The sequence below is a fragment of the Salmo salar genome, chromosome 16, assembly GCF_965601325.2.
Source record: "Salmo salar chromosome 16, fSalSal1, whole genome shotgun sequence".
Taxonomy (NCBI): Eukaryota; Metazoa; Chordata; class Actinopteri; order Salmoniformes; family Salmonidae; genus Salmo; species Salmo salar.
Window position 1 is genome coordinate 26,685,504 of NC_138306.1, and position 20,077 is coordinate 26,705,580.

The following is a 20,077-nucleotide window of genomic DNA, read 5'->3' on the forward strand; positions in this document are numbered from 1 at the left end:
CGTTGACTAACTATTTTCCCTCAAATGCATCCGATGAAACAGAGCTACAATTTACTAAATTACTATTCGAAAACATTTTTAAAATGTAATATTGTCATTCTAAGATTTATAGATGAATATCTCTTGAAAGCACCTGTAATACCAGATTTAAAATTAACTTTACTGGGTAATCACACTTTGCGATACTCAGAACAATAGGCTAACGTTACATGTCAGCGCCATCTTGGAACAATCGCATATCACATCTAGTCTTGTATACTATTGTCAATAATCCCTTACCTTTGGTTGTCTTCATCAGAAAGCACTTCCAGGAATCCCAGGTCCACAACAAATGTATTTTCGTTAGAAAAAGTTCATCCATTATGTTCCATTAGCTTGTTCTTGTTAGCGCGACTGAAGGCTGATCCAAATCCTCCGTCGGGCGCGGGACAGCCATTTCGACAAAAAGCTTTTTTTTCCCATTTAGGTTCGTTCAAACATGTCAAACGTTGTATAACATAAATCTTCAGGGCCTGTTTCAACAAGAGAGCCAATAAGATTCGAGGGGGACGATTGCATTGTGTTTCAAAACGTTTCGAAAGGGGAGGGTAACCAGGGGCGCCGGCGTCATAATGGTGATGGCCCTCTCCGTGTGACCACGTTCCACAGCGTCTCATTCATTCAAGTAGAAGGCTCAAACCAATTTGTGAAGACTGGGGACATCTAGTGGAAGCAATAGGAAGTGCTCAATGAACCATAGCTCACGGTGTGATTAATAGGCAACGTGATGAAGTTGAGTTCGCAATTCAGAATTCCACTTCCTGTTTCCATCTGTCTCTGGGTTTTGACTGCCATATGAGTTCTGTTATACTCACAGACACCAGTCAAACAGTTTTAGAAACTTTAGGGTGTTTTCTATCCACAAGTTTTAATTATATGCATATCCTAGCTTCTGAGTTTGAGTAGGAGGCCGTTTAAAATGGGCACGAATTCTTTTCAAAAATCGCTTTAGCGCCCCCTATCCTAGGGGAACGCCAAGAGGTTAACATGCATGAAACCAAGGCTTTTTCGATTACATAAGTCAACAAATGAGAGTGCCTGGGGACACGCAGGGCCTGGGTTAACCTCCACATCACCCGAGGAACAGAGGAGGAGTAGGATGAGGGTACGCTAAAGGCTAGCAAACTGGTCGTCTAGTGTGTTGGGGACAGAGAATAAAAGGAGCAGATTTCTGGGCGTGGTAGAATAGATTCAGGGCATAATGTGCAGACAGGGGTATGGTGGGGTGCGGGTACAGTGGAGGCAAGCCCAGGCACTGAGTGATGATAAGAGACACTTACCTTTATCAAATAACTCAAAATTTAAGAGGTGCAGCTCTATTTCCAAATTTCCCTTTTCCAAGAATATCCGTGCCGTCCATGCATTCAGCCCATGACCACTCGCACGGCAGCATTGCTCTGGCTAGTAAGCAAAAAATAGTAACATAAAATATGCTACAATGGATGAATGAACGATAGAAAACAGATAGAAACTGATAATGGTGCATGTAACTTTAATGAACTGAATGAAGAGGATGATTGAATTTGATTGATCTGAATAATGAGGGTGAAGAGGATGATTGAATTTAGAACAATAGTGTAATGATTTGTGGGCGGTCTAATTATTTTATTATGAAAGGCTGGAAATTGTATATAATTTCCCCTCAGACTGTCAAATCAGACACTGAGTACAACATACAATGTGTGTAGTTCACAATGGCAAGCCAAACAAAATGAATGGACTCACTGGCAGCATTGTAAATGCTGCAGAATTTAGATGAGTTGGAGTCGGATGGAGGATCAGATATTGAGCTTGAAATCAACATTTGGTGATGAAGAGTCTTCATCTGATTCTGATGTTGACTTCAAGCCTCCGCTTCCAAGCCTCACCGCAGAAAAAACAGAACCGAGCCAACTGAGACGGTGATCCCAACTGCCAAGCTGAGACAAGAGTCTGGGAAGGATGGTACTGTTTGGGTAGAAAAAAGAGTGACAAGTTCATTTGACATGCAGATGTTGCGGCACATCAGAGATTGTACTGTTGCTCATGCGCACAGAAAAGGAAACAATACGTAGGACATGTCTATGGATGAACTCAGGGCATATGGCAGAAAGAGCATGGTTGTGGAGTCATTTTGGTCTGATAGGCATGGGGTGGACTTTTTCAGAGAGACCATGCCACCACTTCAGAGAGATTATGCAGCACCTGCTGCAGGTGCCCACGAAACAAGGCCCATAAAAACTGTGTGACAGATCAACCAATTTGTTTGTAGGTCTTGCTCACACAAAGCCCCGAAGCTGTGTGCTGACTGTGGATCCAAAGCTTAAAGAGAAGACAAGATTGATTCATGTGTAAAGGCATGGGGACATATACACTGGCAGCTTCATTAAATAGTACCCGCAAAACACCAGTCTCAACGTCAACAGTGAAGAGGCCACTCCAGGATGCTGGCCTTCTAGGCGGAGTTGCAAAGAAAAAGCCATATCTCAGACTGGCCAATGAAATGAAAAGACGGGCAAAAGAACACAGACAGACTGGTGTTTTGCGGGTACTATTTAATGAAGCTGCCAGTTGAGGACTTGTGAGGCGTCTGTTTCTCAAACTAGACACTCTAATGTACTTGTCCTCTTGCTTAGTTGTGTAAACAACAGTTTTCTGCTGTGCTAACATAATTGCAAAAGGGTTTTCTAATGATCATTTAGCCTTTTAAATGATAAACTTGGATTAGCTAACACAACGTGCCATTGGAACACAGGAGTGATGGTTGCTGATAATAGGCCTCTGTACGTCTATGTAGATATTCCATTAAAAATCAGCCATTTCTAGCTACAATAGTTATTTACAACATTAACAATATCTACACTGTATTTCGATCAATTTGATGTTATTTTAATGGACAAAAAAAAAATGCTTTTCTTTCAAAAACAAGGAAATTTCTAAGTGACCCCAAACTTTTGAACGATAGTGTATATTTTCGCGGACCCCCATGCATTACCTTTGCGGACCGCCGGTTGAATGATCCTGATTTAGAGTATCAAATTTAAGCCTTTACAATGTGATCCATCTGAAGGGTTTTACAAGATGCACTACCTTTACAAGCACTATGAGTTACATACTTGTTACCGGGCCAAGGATGTTGTGCCAGAAAGCTAGGCCTACATAGCCTTTGGTTGCTTTGCTAACAAGACAAGTATTATTATATGTACAGCAGAGACTTGTTGTTACAGTAAACATCACACGATCGCCTAGTCTACTGCATATGTTTTGCCTATGGGTTGTGTCCTTCAATATTGGTGATACATTTCAACGTAAAACGGCCTGTGAAAACAATGTAACCAATCTACTGTATATATTATGTATCAGGTGACAGAGGCCATGTTTGATTGGACAACAGATGAACCAGTCAGACAGTCCAATCCAGAGGCAGGGCAGGGCAACACAGCCGGAATGCTTGGGATTTTTGGTTGTCAATCGTTGCTAAGCAACCACACACCATCTAGCTCATCCTCTCACCCGCTCTCTCTCACCCACCCTCGCTCTCACTCACAAACACACACAAGTACACACACATACCCATTCTCTCTCTCGCTTCTTCACACAGATGTGTGAGCAAGGGAGCAGATGTACCATGGTAATGTATTCTACAGCGAGATCTGCCTAGACAGAGAGAGGAGGAAAGAGGAGAGAAGTTGAACGAGTCAAATGAAGGACATGGTAGTGCTGAAAGGCAGGAGGCCTTGACAGATAATAGACAGAGATGGAGATAGAGCCGCCAGTCTCTCTCAGTTAACTGGGGATGCAGTGGTGCTAGAGCTAGACTAATGGTTACAATATACGCTCTCTCAGCACAGCACAGGTCTTTGTGTCTGTGCGTGTTTGTGTGTGTGTGTCTGTGCCTGTGTGTGTGCGAGCATGCATGTGAGTGTACAACATGTGTAGTGTCCAGAAGCGATATGTCTGTGCTATGGTCCATAATGAGCCATCACCGAGAGGCTGCTTTCCCATGCTGTACATACAGTGTACATACAGGAATGATAGTATTGCTATAATAATACATGGATGTACAGTATAGCTGTAAGAGAGCAGAAGGCAAATACTATAGATGCATAATACAGAACACACTAAAAGATGTAACCAAAACTCCTTTTAGGTTGTGGAATAAATCTCTTTTTATATTTATTCTTTAGATTTTAGGGAAACAGCCGTTTTTTTACAGCACAATTTGCATAATAATATCTTAACACATCCTGTGTACAACCACAAAACCAGAACGATAGATTCCCCATTTTTACACTGAGTGAAAAACAAGACCATTTTACAAGCATAATCTTTATACAGTCGGCATACAACTTCCGATAAATCTATACATATTATCTCCCTCTTTTTGAACATATCTGGAAGAAAAATATTGACAGACATGCAACATCCACTGTGGTAACAGGAAGTCTCAGACAACTGAAATGAAGTAGATTTGTCCCCTCTGGTTGGCTGGGCATCTTTGACATGGTTTTACAGTCAGACACCCATGGGTTGACAACGCACGGTCAGATCACATAATCACCTTCTCACACACACCACTAGAGATAGACAGACAGGTTTTAAGTTTTTGTATTTTTGTTTTACACTCACATGCTCAAACCTCAGACAACACGAACAATCAATCTCTGTAGAAAATAAAAACACTTTATATTTACATATATCAGATGAGTACGCCACATTCACACCCCTCACAGATACACACGTTTGATTGGTTTCATGGTTACTAGGAACGGACTGAGCAACAATGGATATTGACAATCTAGCTGAGTGTAATCTGAGGAGAACATGAAGGGGGGACAGCCCTGGAGTTGGGCTTTGAAAATGACCTCATAATTCTTCTCGGACTGATCATCATGGATTTATACATACATGTGTTGGTGGTTATATCAGCCATACTGTTTGATGGTGTCTCCTCAGATGTGAAGCAATATGTACCTTAAATTGTCTGTGATTGTAGATTTAGTTTGAGTTTTTCTTTGCCATGTAAATCAAAAACAGTGTTGTATGAACTCCTTCAAACAGCACAAACTCAAAATCATCTCAACATAAAGACACTAACTGGAACAGCCACTTCAACTTGAATGTTATGACACTTTACACGAAACAAGGAAATCAATCAACAATGTAATACTAAAGTGCACAAGCTTGATGTATATGATTGTATACAGGTAGTAAAAAAATGTATCTATATTTTTTTCTATTTTTCTTTAATAATATATAAATCAAAATAAATCAAAATTCTCTTCATAAGATACATATTTTCAGACGCAATGTTCACTGATATTACATGTTAAGAAAATGCATTCAAACACAAAGTCTATGTTGCATAGAATTACTTCAACAGAACCAATGGGTTTGCTTACAAAATAAGGTTGGCACGACAATATAATTTTTGTAAAACCTTTTTACCTTTCTTTAAAATCATGTTTATTTTTTGTTTTATGAACATTCTGACATCTTGACTCATGAACATTCTGACATCTTGACTCAGTGTCTGGATTTCGAGCCTCTGATATGGACTTAATGTATTAGGAAATTGCATCTGTCACCCCTAGCTCCTCAGTGATATGCCTAGACACTAGCAGTCGGGTTGAGGGCAGTAGGTCTGTTGGCTCACCTGATGATGTTGTTCACTATGATGCACCATATTCATAGTCTGGGTACCAATCTTTTTAGCTAATATTCCACTCCCTGCCACTCCTGTCATTTACCAAAGACACAGAGTACAAGGAATGGAATGTAGTAGCTGAACCGAGATGAAAACCAGGCTACTATAGTGATGACTGACAGTAACATAGACCTATACTGTATATAAGTGTGTATCAGCATGTCCCGGCCATATGTGATGACTGGGCCATAGGTAATGACTTAGAGCATTGAGCAGAGGAAGTGCCACAGGCTGGTTCACTGTGTTGTTGCATTACCTCCACTTACACTGACACCGACTGCACAGTGTACTGTGTACAGCAAGATGTTGGATGTTCTGTTATTAAACAAACCACACATTGTTTTTTAAAAGAACAGTTCACACTTTTTTTTAAGCTAATCTTTGAGAGGAAAATAGGCCATGTGTGACGACATTAACACACACACACACACACACACACACACACACAGCATACAGAACCAGACTGTGATGGCACACCCCGAAAGGACAGGTGTGTTTAGCTGTTGCTTTGACATAGAACAGGTGAGCGGCCCAGAAAGGGCAGCAGAGCACTTCACCAGAGAGATGCTACACATCCCTCTGTCCAATTCCATGTCGGGCAAAGTGGCCAGCAATCCAGGTTTCTCTCTCAAACCAAAGCTTTTGTTTAAGCCTCCAGTAATGTGTGTGAAAGACAACACAAAAATATCAAGTCAGATGGGTCCAGTAAAATCATATGCTCTTCCTCAGTGAGTAACATTCAGGACATAATAGGGGATAGTTTGAAGGGGAAGGGATCTGACATCCCCTTTCTATCTGTTCTCTTCTCACCACCTGTAAGAGGAGGGATATCCATGTAGTAGTTCTCTCTAATGTCTCAGTTGTAAAATTAGTTCCACATTCACCATTTGAACTGCATTTTCCTATTTTTTCCAATGAATAACACCCAGTATAACTGCATAACATCAGAGCTAAAGTGATTGGATTGTCTGTGCTTCTTCCATACATACCTTCTTCTGTACAGAATACATTTAGTCTTTAGAATAAACTGCACACGAGGAGACCCCTCGCATCATCTGCAATATCTGTATGTTTTATTGTTATAAACTCTATGTTCATAAATAACATTTCTCTGTACACTGTGTCTTTGATATGATTAATATTCAGACGTATATCTATCTACATCTGAATGTACATTAACACTTGTCCAGGTAAGGTCTAGTTGGAGTTTTATGGCGGTTGACAACTAACTGTAATGGGGAATGACCGCCACCTACTGGACTGAAGTGTTCAGATAATGTCAGCTTCAGTTACTGCAATATCAACCATAGATTTTCAATGTACATAAACTTTTTTTTTTTTTTACATTACATGAATAGTATCATACAACAAACATTCCATACTTTGTCAAGCAGCCCAGGACAAAAAACAAACAAATACATTAATTTGCACCCCACTGACTGACTGACTGACTGACTGACTGACTGACAGATTCACAGATCACAAAGATCTTAACGTGGAGGCTATGATAAACCATAGACAACAGCATCAGATCCAGACAGAACAGAAAGGAGTAGTTCTGGCATGGTAATTACTCTGTGGTATTGCTGCACAGTCCTGATTGACGTCAGGTTTTGCATCCGACATGTCCAGCAGAGAGCTGGGAGATTGTGAGATGTGTGTGTCCTCTTACAGCAGATAAGGGGACTTCTTCATTCCTCTGTGTGGTGTGTGTGTGTGTGTGTGTGTGTGTGTGTGTGTGTGTGTGTGCGTGTGCGCTGGCAGTCTCTATCCAATCCGGGTACAGTCTCTGAATATTTGGTCCAATCAGAAATCAGGGTTGAGTCTCTGGCTGTTACTATCCAATAAAGAATCAGGGTACAGTCCATGTATGGCAGTGTGAGGGGATAGGCCGCCCCCCCCCCCCCCCCCCCCCCCCCCCCCCCCTTCCTTCCTTCCTTCCTTCCTTCCTTCCTTCCTTCCTTCCTTCCTTCCTTCCTTCCTTCCTTCATTCATTCATTCATTCATTCATTCATTCATCTCCTTCCTCTCCTTCCTCGCTCTCTTCTTTCCATATAAAATAACACAAAGGAGATGCAGGACACCTGTAACGCAACTCATATCCCTTTTCCTCTTTTTCGTCCTCCTCTACGAGCAAGCATTGACCAATACTATTCATTGACCTTCACTGACCTCTGGTTGACCTCTCTGTGTTCTCAAGTTGAACTCTCAGGACTGGTTGTGTGTGGAATTGACCAGCAGCTTGTGCCAGCTGACCACCCTCTTTCTCATGTCCACCTTGTCCAGCCAGATGTAGGCCTCTCCTATCAGGGTCTTCTTCATAAACTTACCCCCGTTAGACACCAGGAACAACTAGGGACAGGAGACAACATACACATACTTGTAGTGGGTATCCAGTGTGTGTGTGTTTGTTTGTTTGTTTGTTTGTTTGTTTGTGTGTGAATGAGCATGTGTTTGGTTTTACTATCCTTGTGGGGACCAGAAGTCATCACAACGATAGTAAAAAAAAGAACACTCAGACAAATGGGGACATTTCGCCAGTCCCCACAAGAAAAAAGGCTATTTTAGGTTTAGGGGTTTGGTTTAGGGTTACAATTAGGATTAGGGTTACAATTAGGGTAAGGGTTTAGAAGTTAGGTTTAGGGTAAGGGGTTTAGGGATAAGGTTAGGGTTAAGATTTTGAATGGGAATCAATTGTTTGGTCTCCTCAGGGATAGTAAAACAAAAATGTGTGTGTGAAAAGTACAAGAATAACAAGTATTAAACACACACACACATACGAGCCTATTAAAACAATGAACAGTCTGAATGAAGCAGGAAACCAGAGTAAAAGGGTCTATTAGACATGTGTTTGTTACCTGCAGGGAGTGTCCGGTGGGGTTGAGGCTGAACCTAAAGGTCTCGTTGAAGGAGGGTTCTCTGTCGTGTCGACAAACTCTGGTCTTCTTCTTGATGATTCTCTTCTGAGTCGCCACATTAACAACGTACAGCTTCACATAGAGATCTACAGAGTGACACACAGTCAGACGGTCAGACAGTCAGTGAGGCAGACAGACAGACATGCACAGGTCTTGTACAGCTAACCTTGTGGGGACACACAATTCAGTCCCAATCAAAATCCTATTTTCTCTAACCCTAGCCCGTACTAACCCTAACCTCAACCCTTAACGTAATTCTAACCCTAAGACAAATTCTAACCTTAACACTAAACCCCCTAAAAATAGCATGACTAACAAAATGTCCTCAATCGGTAAAATGTTTGTTTGTTTAATATTCTTGTCCACGCACACGCACCCCCCCCCCACACACACACACACACACTCAAACACACACACACCTGGTAGGTGGTCTGGGCTCTTGAACTTGTAAGTGATGTTTCTACACTGTAGAACCTCCAGGACCAGCTGGTCTCCCTCTTGTTTCACCTCCTTCTTCAGGGCCACCTTGATCTCCCCCATCATCTGGGTCTTACCCCCACCCCCTAGGGGAGAAGGGGGAGAGGTAGTAGGAGGGGAGGAGGGCGAGGGGGGGAGGAGAGGAGAGAAGGGCAGGAGGGGGAGGCGAGGCAGAAAGAGAGAGAGACACTTGAATCAGTTAAAGAACCCATTGCCATTTATGGTTATGAGGTCTGGGGTCCACTCACCAACCAAGAATTCACAAAATGGGACAAACACCAAATTGAGACTGCATGCAGAATTCTTCAAAAATATCCTTCGTGTACAATGTAAAACACCAAATAATGCATGCAGAGCAGAATTAGGCTGATACCCACCAATTACCAAAATCTAGAAAAGAGCTGTTAAATTCTACAATCACCTAAAAGGAAGCAATTCCCAAACCTTCCATAACAAAGCCATCACCTACAGAGAGATGAACCTTGAGAAGCTATCTGGTCCTGGGGCTCTGTTCACAAACAGACCCCACAGAGCCCCAGGACAGCAACACAATTAGACCCAACCAAATCATGAGAAAACAAAAAGATAATTACTTGACTTGTTGGAAAGAATTTACAAAAAAAACAGAGCAAACTAGAATGCTATTTGCCACTAAACAGAGAGTACACAGTGGCAGAAAACCACTGTGACTGACCCAAAAAGGAAATCTTTGACTATGTAAGGACTCAGTGAGCATAGCCTTGCTATTGAGAAAGGCCCCCGAAAGCAGACCTGGCTCTCAAGAAAAGACAGGCTGTGTGCACACTGCCCACAAAATGAGGTGGAAAATTAGCTGCACTTCCTAACCTCCTGCCAAATGTATGACCATATTAGTGACACATATTTCCCTCAGATCACACAGACCCACAAAGAATTAGAAAACAAATCCAATATTGATAAACTCCCATATCTATTGGGTGAAATACCACAGTGTGCTACACAGCAGCAAGATTTGTGACCTGTTGCCAGAAGAAAAGGGCAACCAGTAACGAACAAACACCATTGTAAATACAACCTATATTTATATATTTTCCCATTTGTACTTTAACTATTTGCACATCATTACAACACTGTATATACTTTTGTAAGTGTAATGTTTACTGTTCATTTTTTATTGTTTATTTCACTTTTGTTTATTATCTTTTTCACTTGCTTTGGCATTGTAAACATAAGTTTCCCATGCAAATAAAGCCCCTAAAATTGAATTGAATTGAGAGAGAAAGACAGACAGACATAGTAATGGTGAAATACACACATCCTTCCTCTCTGTTGCTGTAAATTATTCAACACTGACACACTGCCTGCACCAAAATAGACCCAGGGCAGGACTCTCCTCTCTCTAGTTTCTACTGGAGAGAGGAGCGACCATGACACCTGAGCTATCTGAATCCTAGATATAGTTATGACACACAGAGAGATGTATATTTACTTTCTGTCCAGGGGACCAGGTTTGCATTTAGAGGTAGGCCTATTATGCCTGTTGGTGTTATGTCCTGTTCTGTCCAGTAGATGGCATACATATGAAGAAAAAAGCTTATAAGGAGTCACACACATACACAGCTTTATGTTCGTGGTAGTAACCTATTTTTACTATTGAAAATCCTATTTTCCCTAACCCCTAAACCTAACTCTACCCTTAACCTAACCCTAACCTTAACCCCAAAAATCCTAACACTAAACTTAACCTTAACAGCAAAACCCTAAACATTAAGCTTAAAATCGCTTTTGAACAAATTGAGAAAAAAGGTTATTGTTTTTAATTCTTTGTCAGGACATTTGGGTGAATTGTTGTGACATTGGGGTCCTGATAAGGTAGGAAAACAAGTACACACACACAAACACACACAGTCTTACCCTCATTGTCTGATAGTGAGAGTGGCAGTCCTCTAGACTTGTCAATGCCGTTGGGGATGGTCTTCCCTCTGTTGGTAAACACACATTTCACTTAGAAACACAGATGACAAAGTGGTATGTGATAGATCATCTGCACCAGGGCCGTGCCACAGTCCTTTCAGGGGGCAGGTGCTCAAAATGAGAAAAGACCTCTTCTAACTCAGGATACACTATGTGGCTGGCTGGCTCGGGGATTGTGTGGATATTTCAGTATATGGTGGTTAACTAGAGTCTAAACTACCTGTGTTGCTGGAGCCCTGAAAAACATGTGCAACTCTCGACTACAGAAGGGAGTTGGGTTGGAGGGTCGTCGATGCAGCCGCTCCTCTCTATGTCTTTCTGCCTCTCTCTGCTACGCATAGGCTATTATCCAACCAGACAGAATACTGATGATGATGTAAATCAAATGTTATACTGCAGCTGCTGTGTCACTACTATTGATATTTAAACTAGGTAGCTTGCTACACACATTGGACCAGTGACCACATCTCAAGCCATGTATGTTTGGATACCAGGCACGCACAATCTCCGTACAGGGCAGACTGGGAAACAGACACACACACCCCACAAACAGGCTATTTACTCACATGCGTGGGACCTGGAAAATGGCGCTGTCGACCCCTGTGCCAGCCCCCTCTTCTCCATCCAGACCCCCATATCCCTCCAGCAGATTGGGGGCTGAGGACACCACCGGCCCCGACACATCCCCCAACCTGTGGCCTGGTCCTACAGAGGGGTGGGGGAAAGAGAAGAGTGAGAGAGAGGAGGGGCATAGAGTGTGTGTGTGTGTGTGTGTGTGTGTGTGTGTGTGTGTGTGTGTGTGTGTGTGTGTGTGTGTGTGTGTGTGTGTGTGTGTGTGTGTGTGTGTGTGTGTGTGTGTGTGTGTGAGAGAAAGTGAGATCCATTTTACTACCTTGATAAGGTGTGTCCATAATATTCTATAAATCATAGTATAAAACACTGTTATTACTAGATGTATATGCAAATTGTGCAGCTACACCTGGGTGTCAAAGTGTATTTTTGGTTCCCCGTTAGCGGTTATAACATATATTAGAATCCATTATTATAGTGCTTACAGAAACTCTACACTCCCTTTCACCTTTTGTTGCCTTGTAGCCTGGAATTAATATCGCTTTTCCCCCCATTGATCTACACAACTTCCCAGTTTTAAAAAATAATGAAGAAACTGAAATACCTTGTTTGGATAGGTGTCCACCACCCTTGTAATAGCGATCCTAAATTAGCTCAGGTGTAATCAATCACCTTCAAAATCACACACCAAGTTAATTGTCCTTCACCTGTGTTAAATTGTAGTGAATAACGGGATTTCAGGATAAATTCAGCAGTTTAGCTAAGGAAGACTCTAACAAGCTTGACAATATTATTAACAAAGCCAGTGCTACAATTGGCTGCAGTCTGGAATCAATGCAGCACATGTTCATAAAAAAGGCTGCAAGTAAAAACACATATGGTCATGTACAATGACACACACCCACTCCACAGCACTCTAATGCAACACAGGAGCAGCTTTAGTAGCAGGTTAATCCTGCCCAGATGTTCCACAGAGAGGTTTAGATGGTCATTTTTACCCACTGTCATGAGAGAGTGTAATTGATTGAGTGTAACTGAGGTCTTCCTATTGGAAAATGTTGCCTGTCCCCCCCCCCCAGAGTAGGATAGACAACAGCACTGGAATCCGACTATTATTTTAGGGATACTAGGGTGCATGTGCCTTTATGTGTCATAATATGTTTAGTTTTTTTATCATGTGTTGGTCATTGCTGCGTGTCCTGTCGTTGTAAATCATTGATGATGAATGCTGTGATAAAACAATTTACCAAGTTTGGATTTCTAAAGTAATACTCTACTATACTCTACTCTCTCTTCCCTCTCCTGGGTAGTGAATTGCAAAGCAAACACTCAACCATGAGCACCAAGGAGCTTTCAAAATAATTATGTGACAAAGTTGTGGAAAGGCACAGATATAGGTATGGGTATGAAAATATTTCAAAAGGCCTTGAAGATCCCTTGGAGCATGGTCAAGATGATTCATCAGAAGTGGAAGGTGTATGGCACCACCAAGTCCCTGCCTAGATCAGGACATCCCTCCAAACTGGTTGACAGAGCAAGTACATTCTGTATCCATGTGGCAAAAAGTTGTGTGATCCCAACTAAAAAACAGCCAGTTTGAGACGGTTGAAAATGTTATGCATAGAGAGACAAAACATACAAGCGTTCTTATAAGACATTATAAAGGCTCATACATGCTTATAAAGCATTATGCCTAGATGAAACATTGAAACATGGAAACCAAGGAATAAACATTGATGTAAAGCAAAGTACAGGTAACGGAAATATAATACTAATTCAGAAACAGAGAAGAGTGATGATAAAATAAGCGTTATGGTACTTACTTGAATAGATTTGTACATTTACTATGAATTTAAATGAATTCATCCTGCAGACGAAGAACCATATGTGCATTTTGAAAAACATTTGATTGACTTCATGACTCATTATAAAAAAGTATGGAAAAGAAGTATGATATAAAACACAAGCAAAGAGAGAAGTGTGATGATATCTCTTGATGTCGTATAAACAAAATATTTGACAGTGTAGTGTGGTAAAAATGCACATACAGTATGGTTCTTCGATGCAAGGGTACAAATACCAAAGCAGCTATTGACAAGTTTTTGACTATTTACACGTACCTATCTGGGCTCTCAATGGTTTACATCATCATGAAGTTGTATTATGGTCCTTACTGAGAGCATGTTTCTCTAGAGGAGAATATGGCCTTTAGTTTGATTAGTGAGGTTATATGTACTTCTTTTGATTAAAAATATCTACACTCCTGTCCTGTTGTCTCACTTTCCTTAGACACTGCCGTTCCCCTGAAGGTCAGCTGACTCCTGTCTGTACTCTAATTGGCCAGTGAGTGCAGAGTCAGTTTCCTGTTGCCCTTTGACCCCACGTGCTGCTGTGTCTGTACTTGCTGGTGTGTTTGGTCAGTGTCAGGTGGCGTTTTTAAATCTCATCAAGGGGTAGTGGTAGACTTTACATCTCAGGGTGTGTGTATTGTTACATTGAACCAGCTTAGGGTTCAGGGGTCATACACACACACACACACACACACGGGTGCTTGACCTCTTCTAATCTCCAGAGGTTGGGGAGAGTGGTCCAGAGAACCAAACAAACACCAGGAGGGGGGGACTGTATGCCACAACCTGGGGTCAAGCTCTGTCCAGAAGTGACTGAAGGGCCCATAGATTGAATAATGAGTGTTTGCTATCCTTAGCATGGTTTCTAGATGTGGAGGACGGACAGGGGATCATACTGGGGGAGAGTAAAAACGACGCAAGATATAGACATATATCCTCACTCTAGAGAAGAGACAGGGGCGGCTGAACTGTGTCTGTTACCTTCTCTGTCCTGTATTCGTTCTGTTCATACTCTGGGCTGCTGTGAGCGTCTCTGATGTATGTATGATGTAAAGGAAACTGTGTTTTGGCCAACTTTCCCAAGCAATGTTTTAGTGATGAACTCTGGCGATCAGGTTGTTGCACCACTGGAGTAAACAAGAAAACCTAACAACATAGAACTGTTCGCTTAATTATAGGAACCTACTAATTGCTTAAAAGAACCAATCTAGAACAGAGTGATAGAACAGAAGGAGAGATAAACGGAGAGAAGATGAGCTAGCATGCGTTGTGGAGCGGAGAGGAAGTGTGTCACAGGAAGGGGTGTAGATTACTCGGTTGGAGGCGGGCTTGTTGCACAGCGGCCTCTGCGGCAGCTATAGCTATCCCAGCATCCTCCAGGTGGGCCTGCGTGACACTGCTCTTGCTCTGGCTGCGGGACGGACCGTGGGAACGAAGCTGGCCGTCTGACGATGACTTAGAGCTGCCGGGACTACTGTGGGACTTCTCTAGAGTCACCATCTGCATGTCTGGGCGGGCAGGCGGGCGGGCGTGAGGGAGGGAGAGAGAGTAGATAGATAGATAGATAGATAGATAGATAGATAGATAGATAGATAGATAGATAGATAGATAGATAGATAGATAGATAGATAGATAGATAGATAGATAGATAGATAGATAGATAGATAGATAGATAGATAGATAGATAGATAGATAGATAGATAGATAGATAGATAGATAGATAAAAGAAAGGGAACGTCTTTAAAGTGTCTTTACTGTAAAAGTGCCATGTAGTAGTTAGACATTTGTACTGTGCCTCTAATCTATGGGTCAGGTCCCCACAGCATGGATGGCACTGAGCCAAAGAAGTGACTGGCACTAAAAGTATCATTATAACAGCTGAGTAGCCATTCGTAAAACTGTCACCATGACTACATGTTATATCACTATGACAACAGAGTGGCAATCAGCAAAACAGACAAGAAGAAAAACTGTAAAGTAACAGGGTGGCTAAACCACACAATAAGGCAGCTGGAAGAGGCTCTTACCTTTTGCTGGGTCAGGGAAGATCCCGTGGCTTCTGCTCTTTATCACAGAATTCTTGGGGGACTCAAGGCACTCCTCCATCTGTCAATAGGTTTACATTCAATTCATTTTGCTTTATATGCATTCTAATATATCATCTTACATCATTAAGGCAAACATACACTCTTAGAAGAAAAGGTGCTAAGTAGAACCATACAGGGTTCTTCGGTTTGTCCCCATAGGGAAACGTTTTTTGGTGCTGGATAGAACCCTTTGCAGAGGGTTCTATCTAGAACCCTCTATGTAGGGTTCTTCAAAGAACCCCCTGTATATGGTTCTACCAAGAATAATTGTATCTAAAGGTTCTTAGAACTGTTAATAATGGGGTTCTACGGAGAACCCTTTTATTTTTGAAGAGTTCCACCAGCCTTTTTAGCCTTTAAAATTAAATTATTCATGACAAAACATATATCACAAGGGCATTCTCTGAGGGCAGGAATCTAATAGTTTACAGGCCACATCAGGCATTCAAGTCACATTATGCTGACTTGCAAAGTGATGTGTAATTCCTATTGGAAGACAGAGTTAGGATACCTGCAACCTGCATTCAGAATGACTGCCAGGGTAGGGAAGACAGAATTAACTGGAACAACCAACTCAGTAACGGGTGCAATTAATCCAATTACTAACAGATTGGATTAGGTTACAAAACTGTATGTTATTTATCTTTCTGTAGCATTAAATTAAACAACCAATCAATGTACATGCAAAAACACAGATATTAAAGTAAAACAAACAATTTCTTAAAATCTCCCTGCAATAGAGCATGCTGGGAAATATTATACTGTATATGGTTCTACAATCAGTTCCATAAATATTTGTACATTGACCAAGTTATTATTATTTTAGCTGTCTACCACAGCATATTGGAGTTGAAATTAAATAATGAATAAAAGCTGAAAGTGCAGAGTTTTAATTTGAGGGTATTTACATCCAAATTGGGTGAAGGGTGTAGGAATTACAGCACTTTGTATATGTGGTGTGTCCGTCCCCCCCCCCCCCTTTAAGGGACCAAAAGTAATTGGACAATTAGCTGCTCAGCTGTTCCATGGCCAAATGTGTCTTATTCCCTCATTAGTTCATTTACAAGTAAGTAGATAAAAGGTCTAGAGTTGATTTCAAATGGGGCATTTTCATTTGGAATCTGTTGCTGTTAACCCTCAATATGAAGTCCAAAGACCTGTCACTGCCAGTGAAACGAGCCATCATTAGGCTGAAAAATCAAAACAAACCCATCAGAGAGATAGCAAAAACATTAGCTGTGGCCAAATCAACTATTTGGTACATTCTTAAAAAGAAAGAACGCACTGTTGAGTTCAGGAACACCAAAAGGCCCGGTAGACCACGGAAAACAACTTTTATTTTATTGAACCTTTATTTAACTAGGCAAGTCAATTAAGAACAAATTCTTATTTACAATGACAGCCTAGGAACAGTGGGTTAACTGTGGTGGATGACAGAATAATTATCTCACTGGTGAAGAAAAACCCCTTCACAACAGTTGGCCAGATCAAGAACACACTCCAGGAGGCAGGCATATATCTGTGTCAAAGTCAACATTCAAGAGAAGACTTCACCAGAGTAAATACAGAGGGTTTACCACAAGATGTAAACCATTGGTAAGCCTCAAAAACAGGAAGACCAGATTAGAGTTTGCCAGAAAATATCTAAAAAGCCTGTACAGTTCTGGAACAACATCCTATGGACAGATGAGACAAAGATCAAATTGTACCAGAATGATGGGAAGAGAAGAGTATGGAGAAGGGAAGGAACTGCTCATGATCTGAAGCATACCACCTCATCTGTGAAGCATGGTGGAGGTAGTGTTATGGTGTGGGCATGTATGGCTGCTAATGGAACTGGTTCCCTTGTATTTATTGATGATGTGACTGCTGACAAAAGCAGCAGGATGAATTATGAGGTGTTTAGGGCTATATTATCTGCCAAGATTCAGCTAAATGCTTCAAAACTCATTGGACGGCGCTTCACAGTGCAGATGGACAATGAGCCGAAGCATACTGCGAAAGCAACCCAATACTTTTTTTAAGGCAAAGAAGTGGAATGTTCTGCATTTGCCAAGTCAATCACCTGACCTGAATCTAATTGAGCATGCATTTCACTTGCCGAAGGCAAAACTGAAGGCAAAACGCCCAATGAACAAGCAGGAACTCAGGCAGTCATTGACAGCAAAGGATTTCAACTCACAATTTAATTTATGATTATGTTAGCTTGTCCAATTACTTTTGAGCCCCTAAAATAGGGTTGTAATTCTTTCACGGTTCATACAATAATTTTGACAAAACCCTTAAATTAAAGATGAAAGTCTATACTTAAAGCACATCTTGATTGTTTCCTTTCAAATCCATTGTGGTGGCGTACAGAGCCAAAATGATACAAATTGTGTCACTGTCCAAATACATGGACCTGACTGCCTTCTTGTCTTCCAAAAAATCATCAAAGTACTCTTTCTTCCCAAAACAGTTCTTAGGATTTTAAATGTTCTAAGAAGAACCCTTTGCCTTACAAAGAATCCTTGTCTTCCAAAAACGGTTATTCTGATCAAAATGGTTCTTGGTCGAACACTATCCCTCTGCAAATAAACCTTTTGGAACCATTTTTTCTAAGAGTGTATAAAACATACAATCCATTATGAAAAGGATAGATGGTAGACAATGAATACTGTACAGTACCTGCCCCTGTCCCTGTCCATGCATTAGGCCTTGTCCTTGTCCTTGTCCTAATCCTGGCCCCATGTCCTTGCCTGATCCTTGCCCCGCTATGGGCCCCTGTCCCGGCCCTGCCCCTGCTCCTGGCCCCCCAGGCCCCTGGGCGGTGTGGTGTGCTCTGCTATGCTCAATGCTCTCACTCTGCTCCTTCAGAGGCAGCCAGCGAGGAGTGTTGTCCAGCTGAGATGTGTTAGACAGATCTATCAACACCTGGAGAAAGAGAGAGAGAGCGAGACAGAGAGAGATAAATATTGAGAAATATTATATATATATATATATATATATATATATATATATATATATATATATATATATATATATATATATATATATATATATATATATATATATATATATATAGAGAGAGAGAGAGAGAGAGAGAGAGAGAGAGAGAAGGCATGTGTAAGCAAATACTTATACTGTAGATACATGAAAACAGAGTAAATAGTTTTCAGACATGGGGTTCTGTGATGTTAAAACATACCATCATACTGCTTTATAAATAATTAGGCTCCTTGTCCATTTAGCAGAGGATCAATGGGATTCATTCTACAGACTGCTAAAACGTCAAATTACCTGTGAATAAAGTCTTATTGGGAAGGGTAGGCTGAAATTATAAGCCTCTGTTGGCTGGAGAACACTTAAAAACATCAGGAGACATTAGGGTAAAGGGACGACTGAAGTGAATGTATGTGACGGTCCAACCAGTGTGTCTGATTCTGGAGACACTCACTTCTCCCAGGAAGTCATTGGAGGAAGATTTGTCATAATCCCACACTGTCACCTCCAGAGTCTTCTTCTTCAGCTGAGAGAGAGTGGGATAGGAGGGAGGAGAGAGGGAGAGAGTGAGAGGGATGGGAGAAAATAGGGAATGGGAGAGAATGATAGAGAGAGAGAGACATAGAGACAGAGAGAGAGATATATAATTAAATAAACAAATGCATTTAAACAAGTTATGCCAAGTACAACACCCACGCAGGCCAATCTCATTCCACCAGCCTATCAGGGGACTCTGTGATTGTGTGTTTGTGTGTGTGTGTGTGTGTGTGTATATGTGTGTGTGTGTATATGTGTGTGTGTGTGTGTGTGTGTGTGCACGCTTGGCAGCGAAGTGGGTGAGTGAGTGAGTGAGTGAGTGGGTGATATCCAGTGAGTGGGCAGAATAGAGAGAAGAGTCTCAGAAGAGCCACTAGATTTGAGATGCTACTGTCCACTGAGAGAGAGCGCTGTAAGGATAGACTTCACTCATCTTAAGTGGTCCAAATTGCAGCCAAGGGCTACTGTTAGGTTGAATTAAGAAGTCTCTGTCTCTCTCTTTCTCTTGCTGGTAATTAGTATTCTGTAAGGGCTCGGACTGAGGGGTGGAGAGGGTTGTTAAACCTTGCCAGGAGATGTTGTTATGGGCTTCAGGGGATTGGTAATGGGAACTGAGGCTGCAGAGAGACAGTCAGAACATCCAAAAGGATTCAGAACTACCAATTCAACTTGAAATAAGACTAACTAAATAAATTAATTCAAAATAATGTTCAATGTGGATGTACGTGGATTTGTGTGTGACGGATGCTTTAGTAGGTGCTTTGTGTGTGTGTGTGTGTGTGTGTGTGTGTGTGTGGTGTGTGTGTGTGTGTGTTCCTACCTGTTCCAGGTGTATGTTCTTGTAGATGACGGTCTGGTTCCACTCTGGGTTCAGACTCCTCTGAACGTACTTGGTCCTCCTCTTGTTCTCACCACTATGATGTCATAACAAAGGAACACATTTAGTCTCAGATGTGGTCTTTGTATGTTAATATGGCC

General features: G+C 41.5%; 1 protein-coding gene across 1 annotated transcript in view; it reads right to left on the reverse strand.

Moving 5' to 3' along the window:
- Positions 1-7,655: 7,655 nt before the first annotated feature.
- The window catches only part of LOC106573449 (protein piccolo), a 100,789-nt gene continuing 88,367 nt past the window's right edge, over positions 7,656-20,077 (reverse strand). Inside the window, exons 27-36 of the mRNA XM_014148501.3 lie at positions 19,920-20,013; positions 19,017-19,088; positions 18,248-18,493; positions 15,521-15,599; positions 14,807-15,001; positions 11,640-11,778; positions 11,014-11,081; positions 9,063-9,206; positions 8,584-8,729; positions 7,656-8,077 (exon numbers count right to left, since the gene is read on the reverse strand). Of these exons, the coding sequence (XP_014003976.3) occupies positions 7,934-8,077; positions 8,584-8,729; positions 9,063-9,206; positions 11,014-11,081; positions 11,640-11,778; positions 14,807-15,001; positions 15,521-15,599; positions 18,248-18,493; positions 19,017-19,088; positions 19,920-20,013 (1,327 nt within the window). The 3' untranslated portion in view covers positions 7,656-7,933. The remainder of the gene's footprint in view (positions 8,078-8,583; positions 8,730-9,062; positions 9,207-11,013; positions 11,082-11,639; positions 11,779-14,806; positions 15,002-15,520; positions 15,600-18,247; positions 18,494-19,016; positions 19,089-19,919; positions 20,014-20,077) is intronic.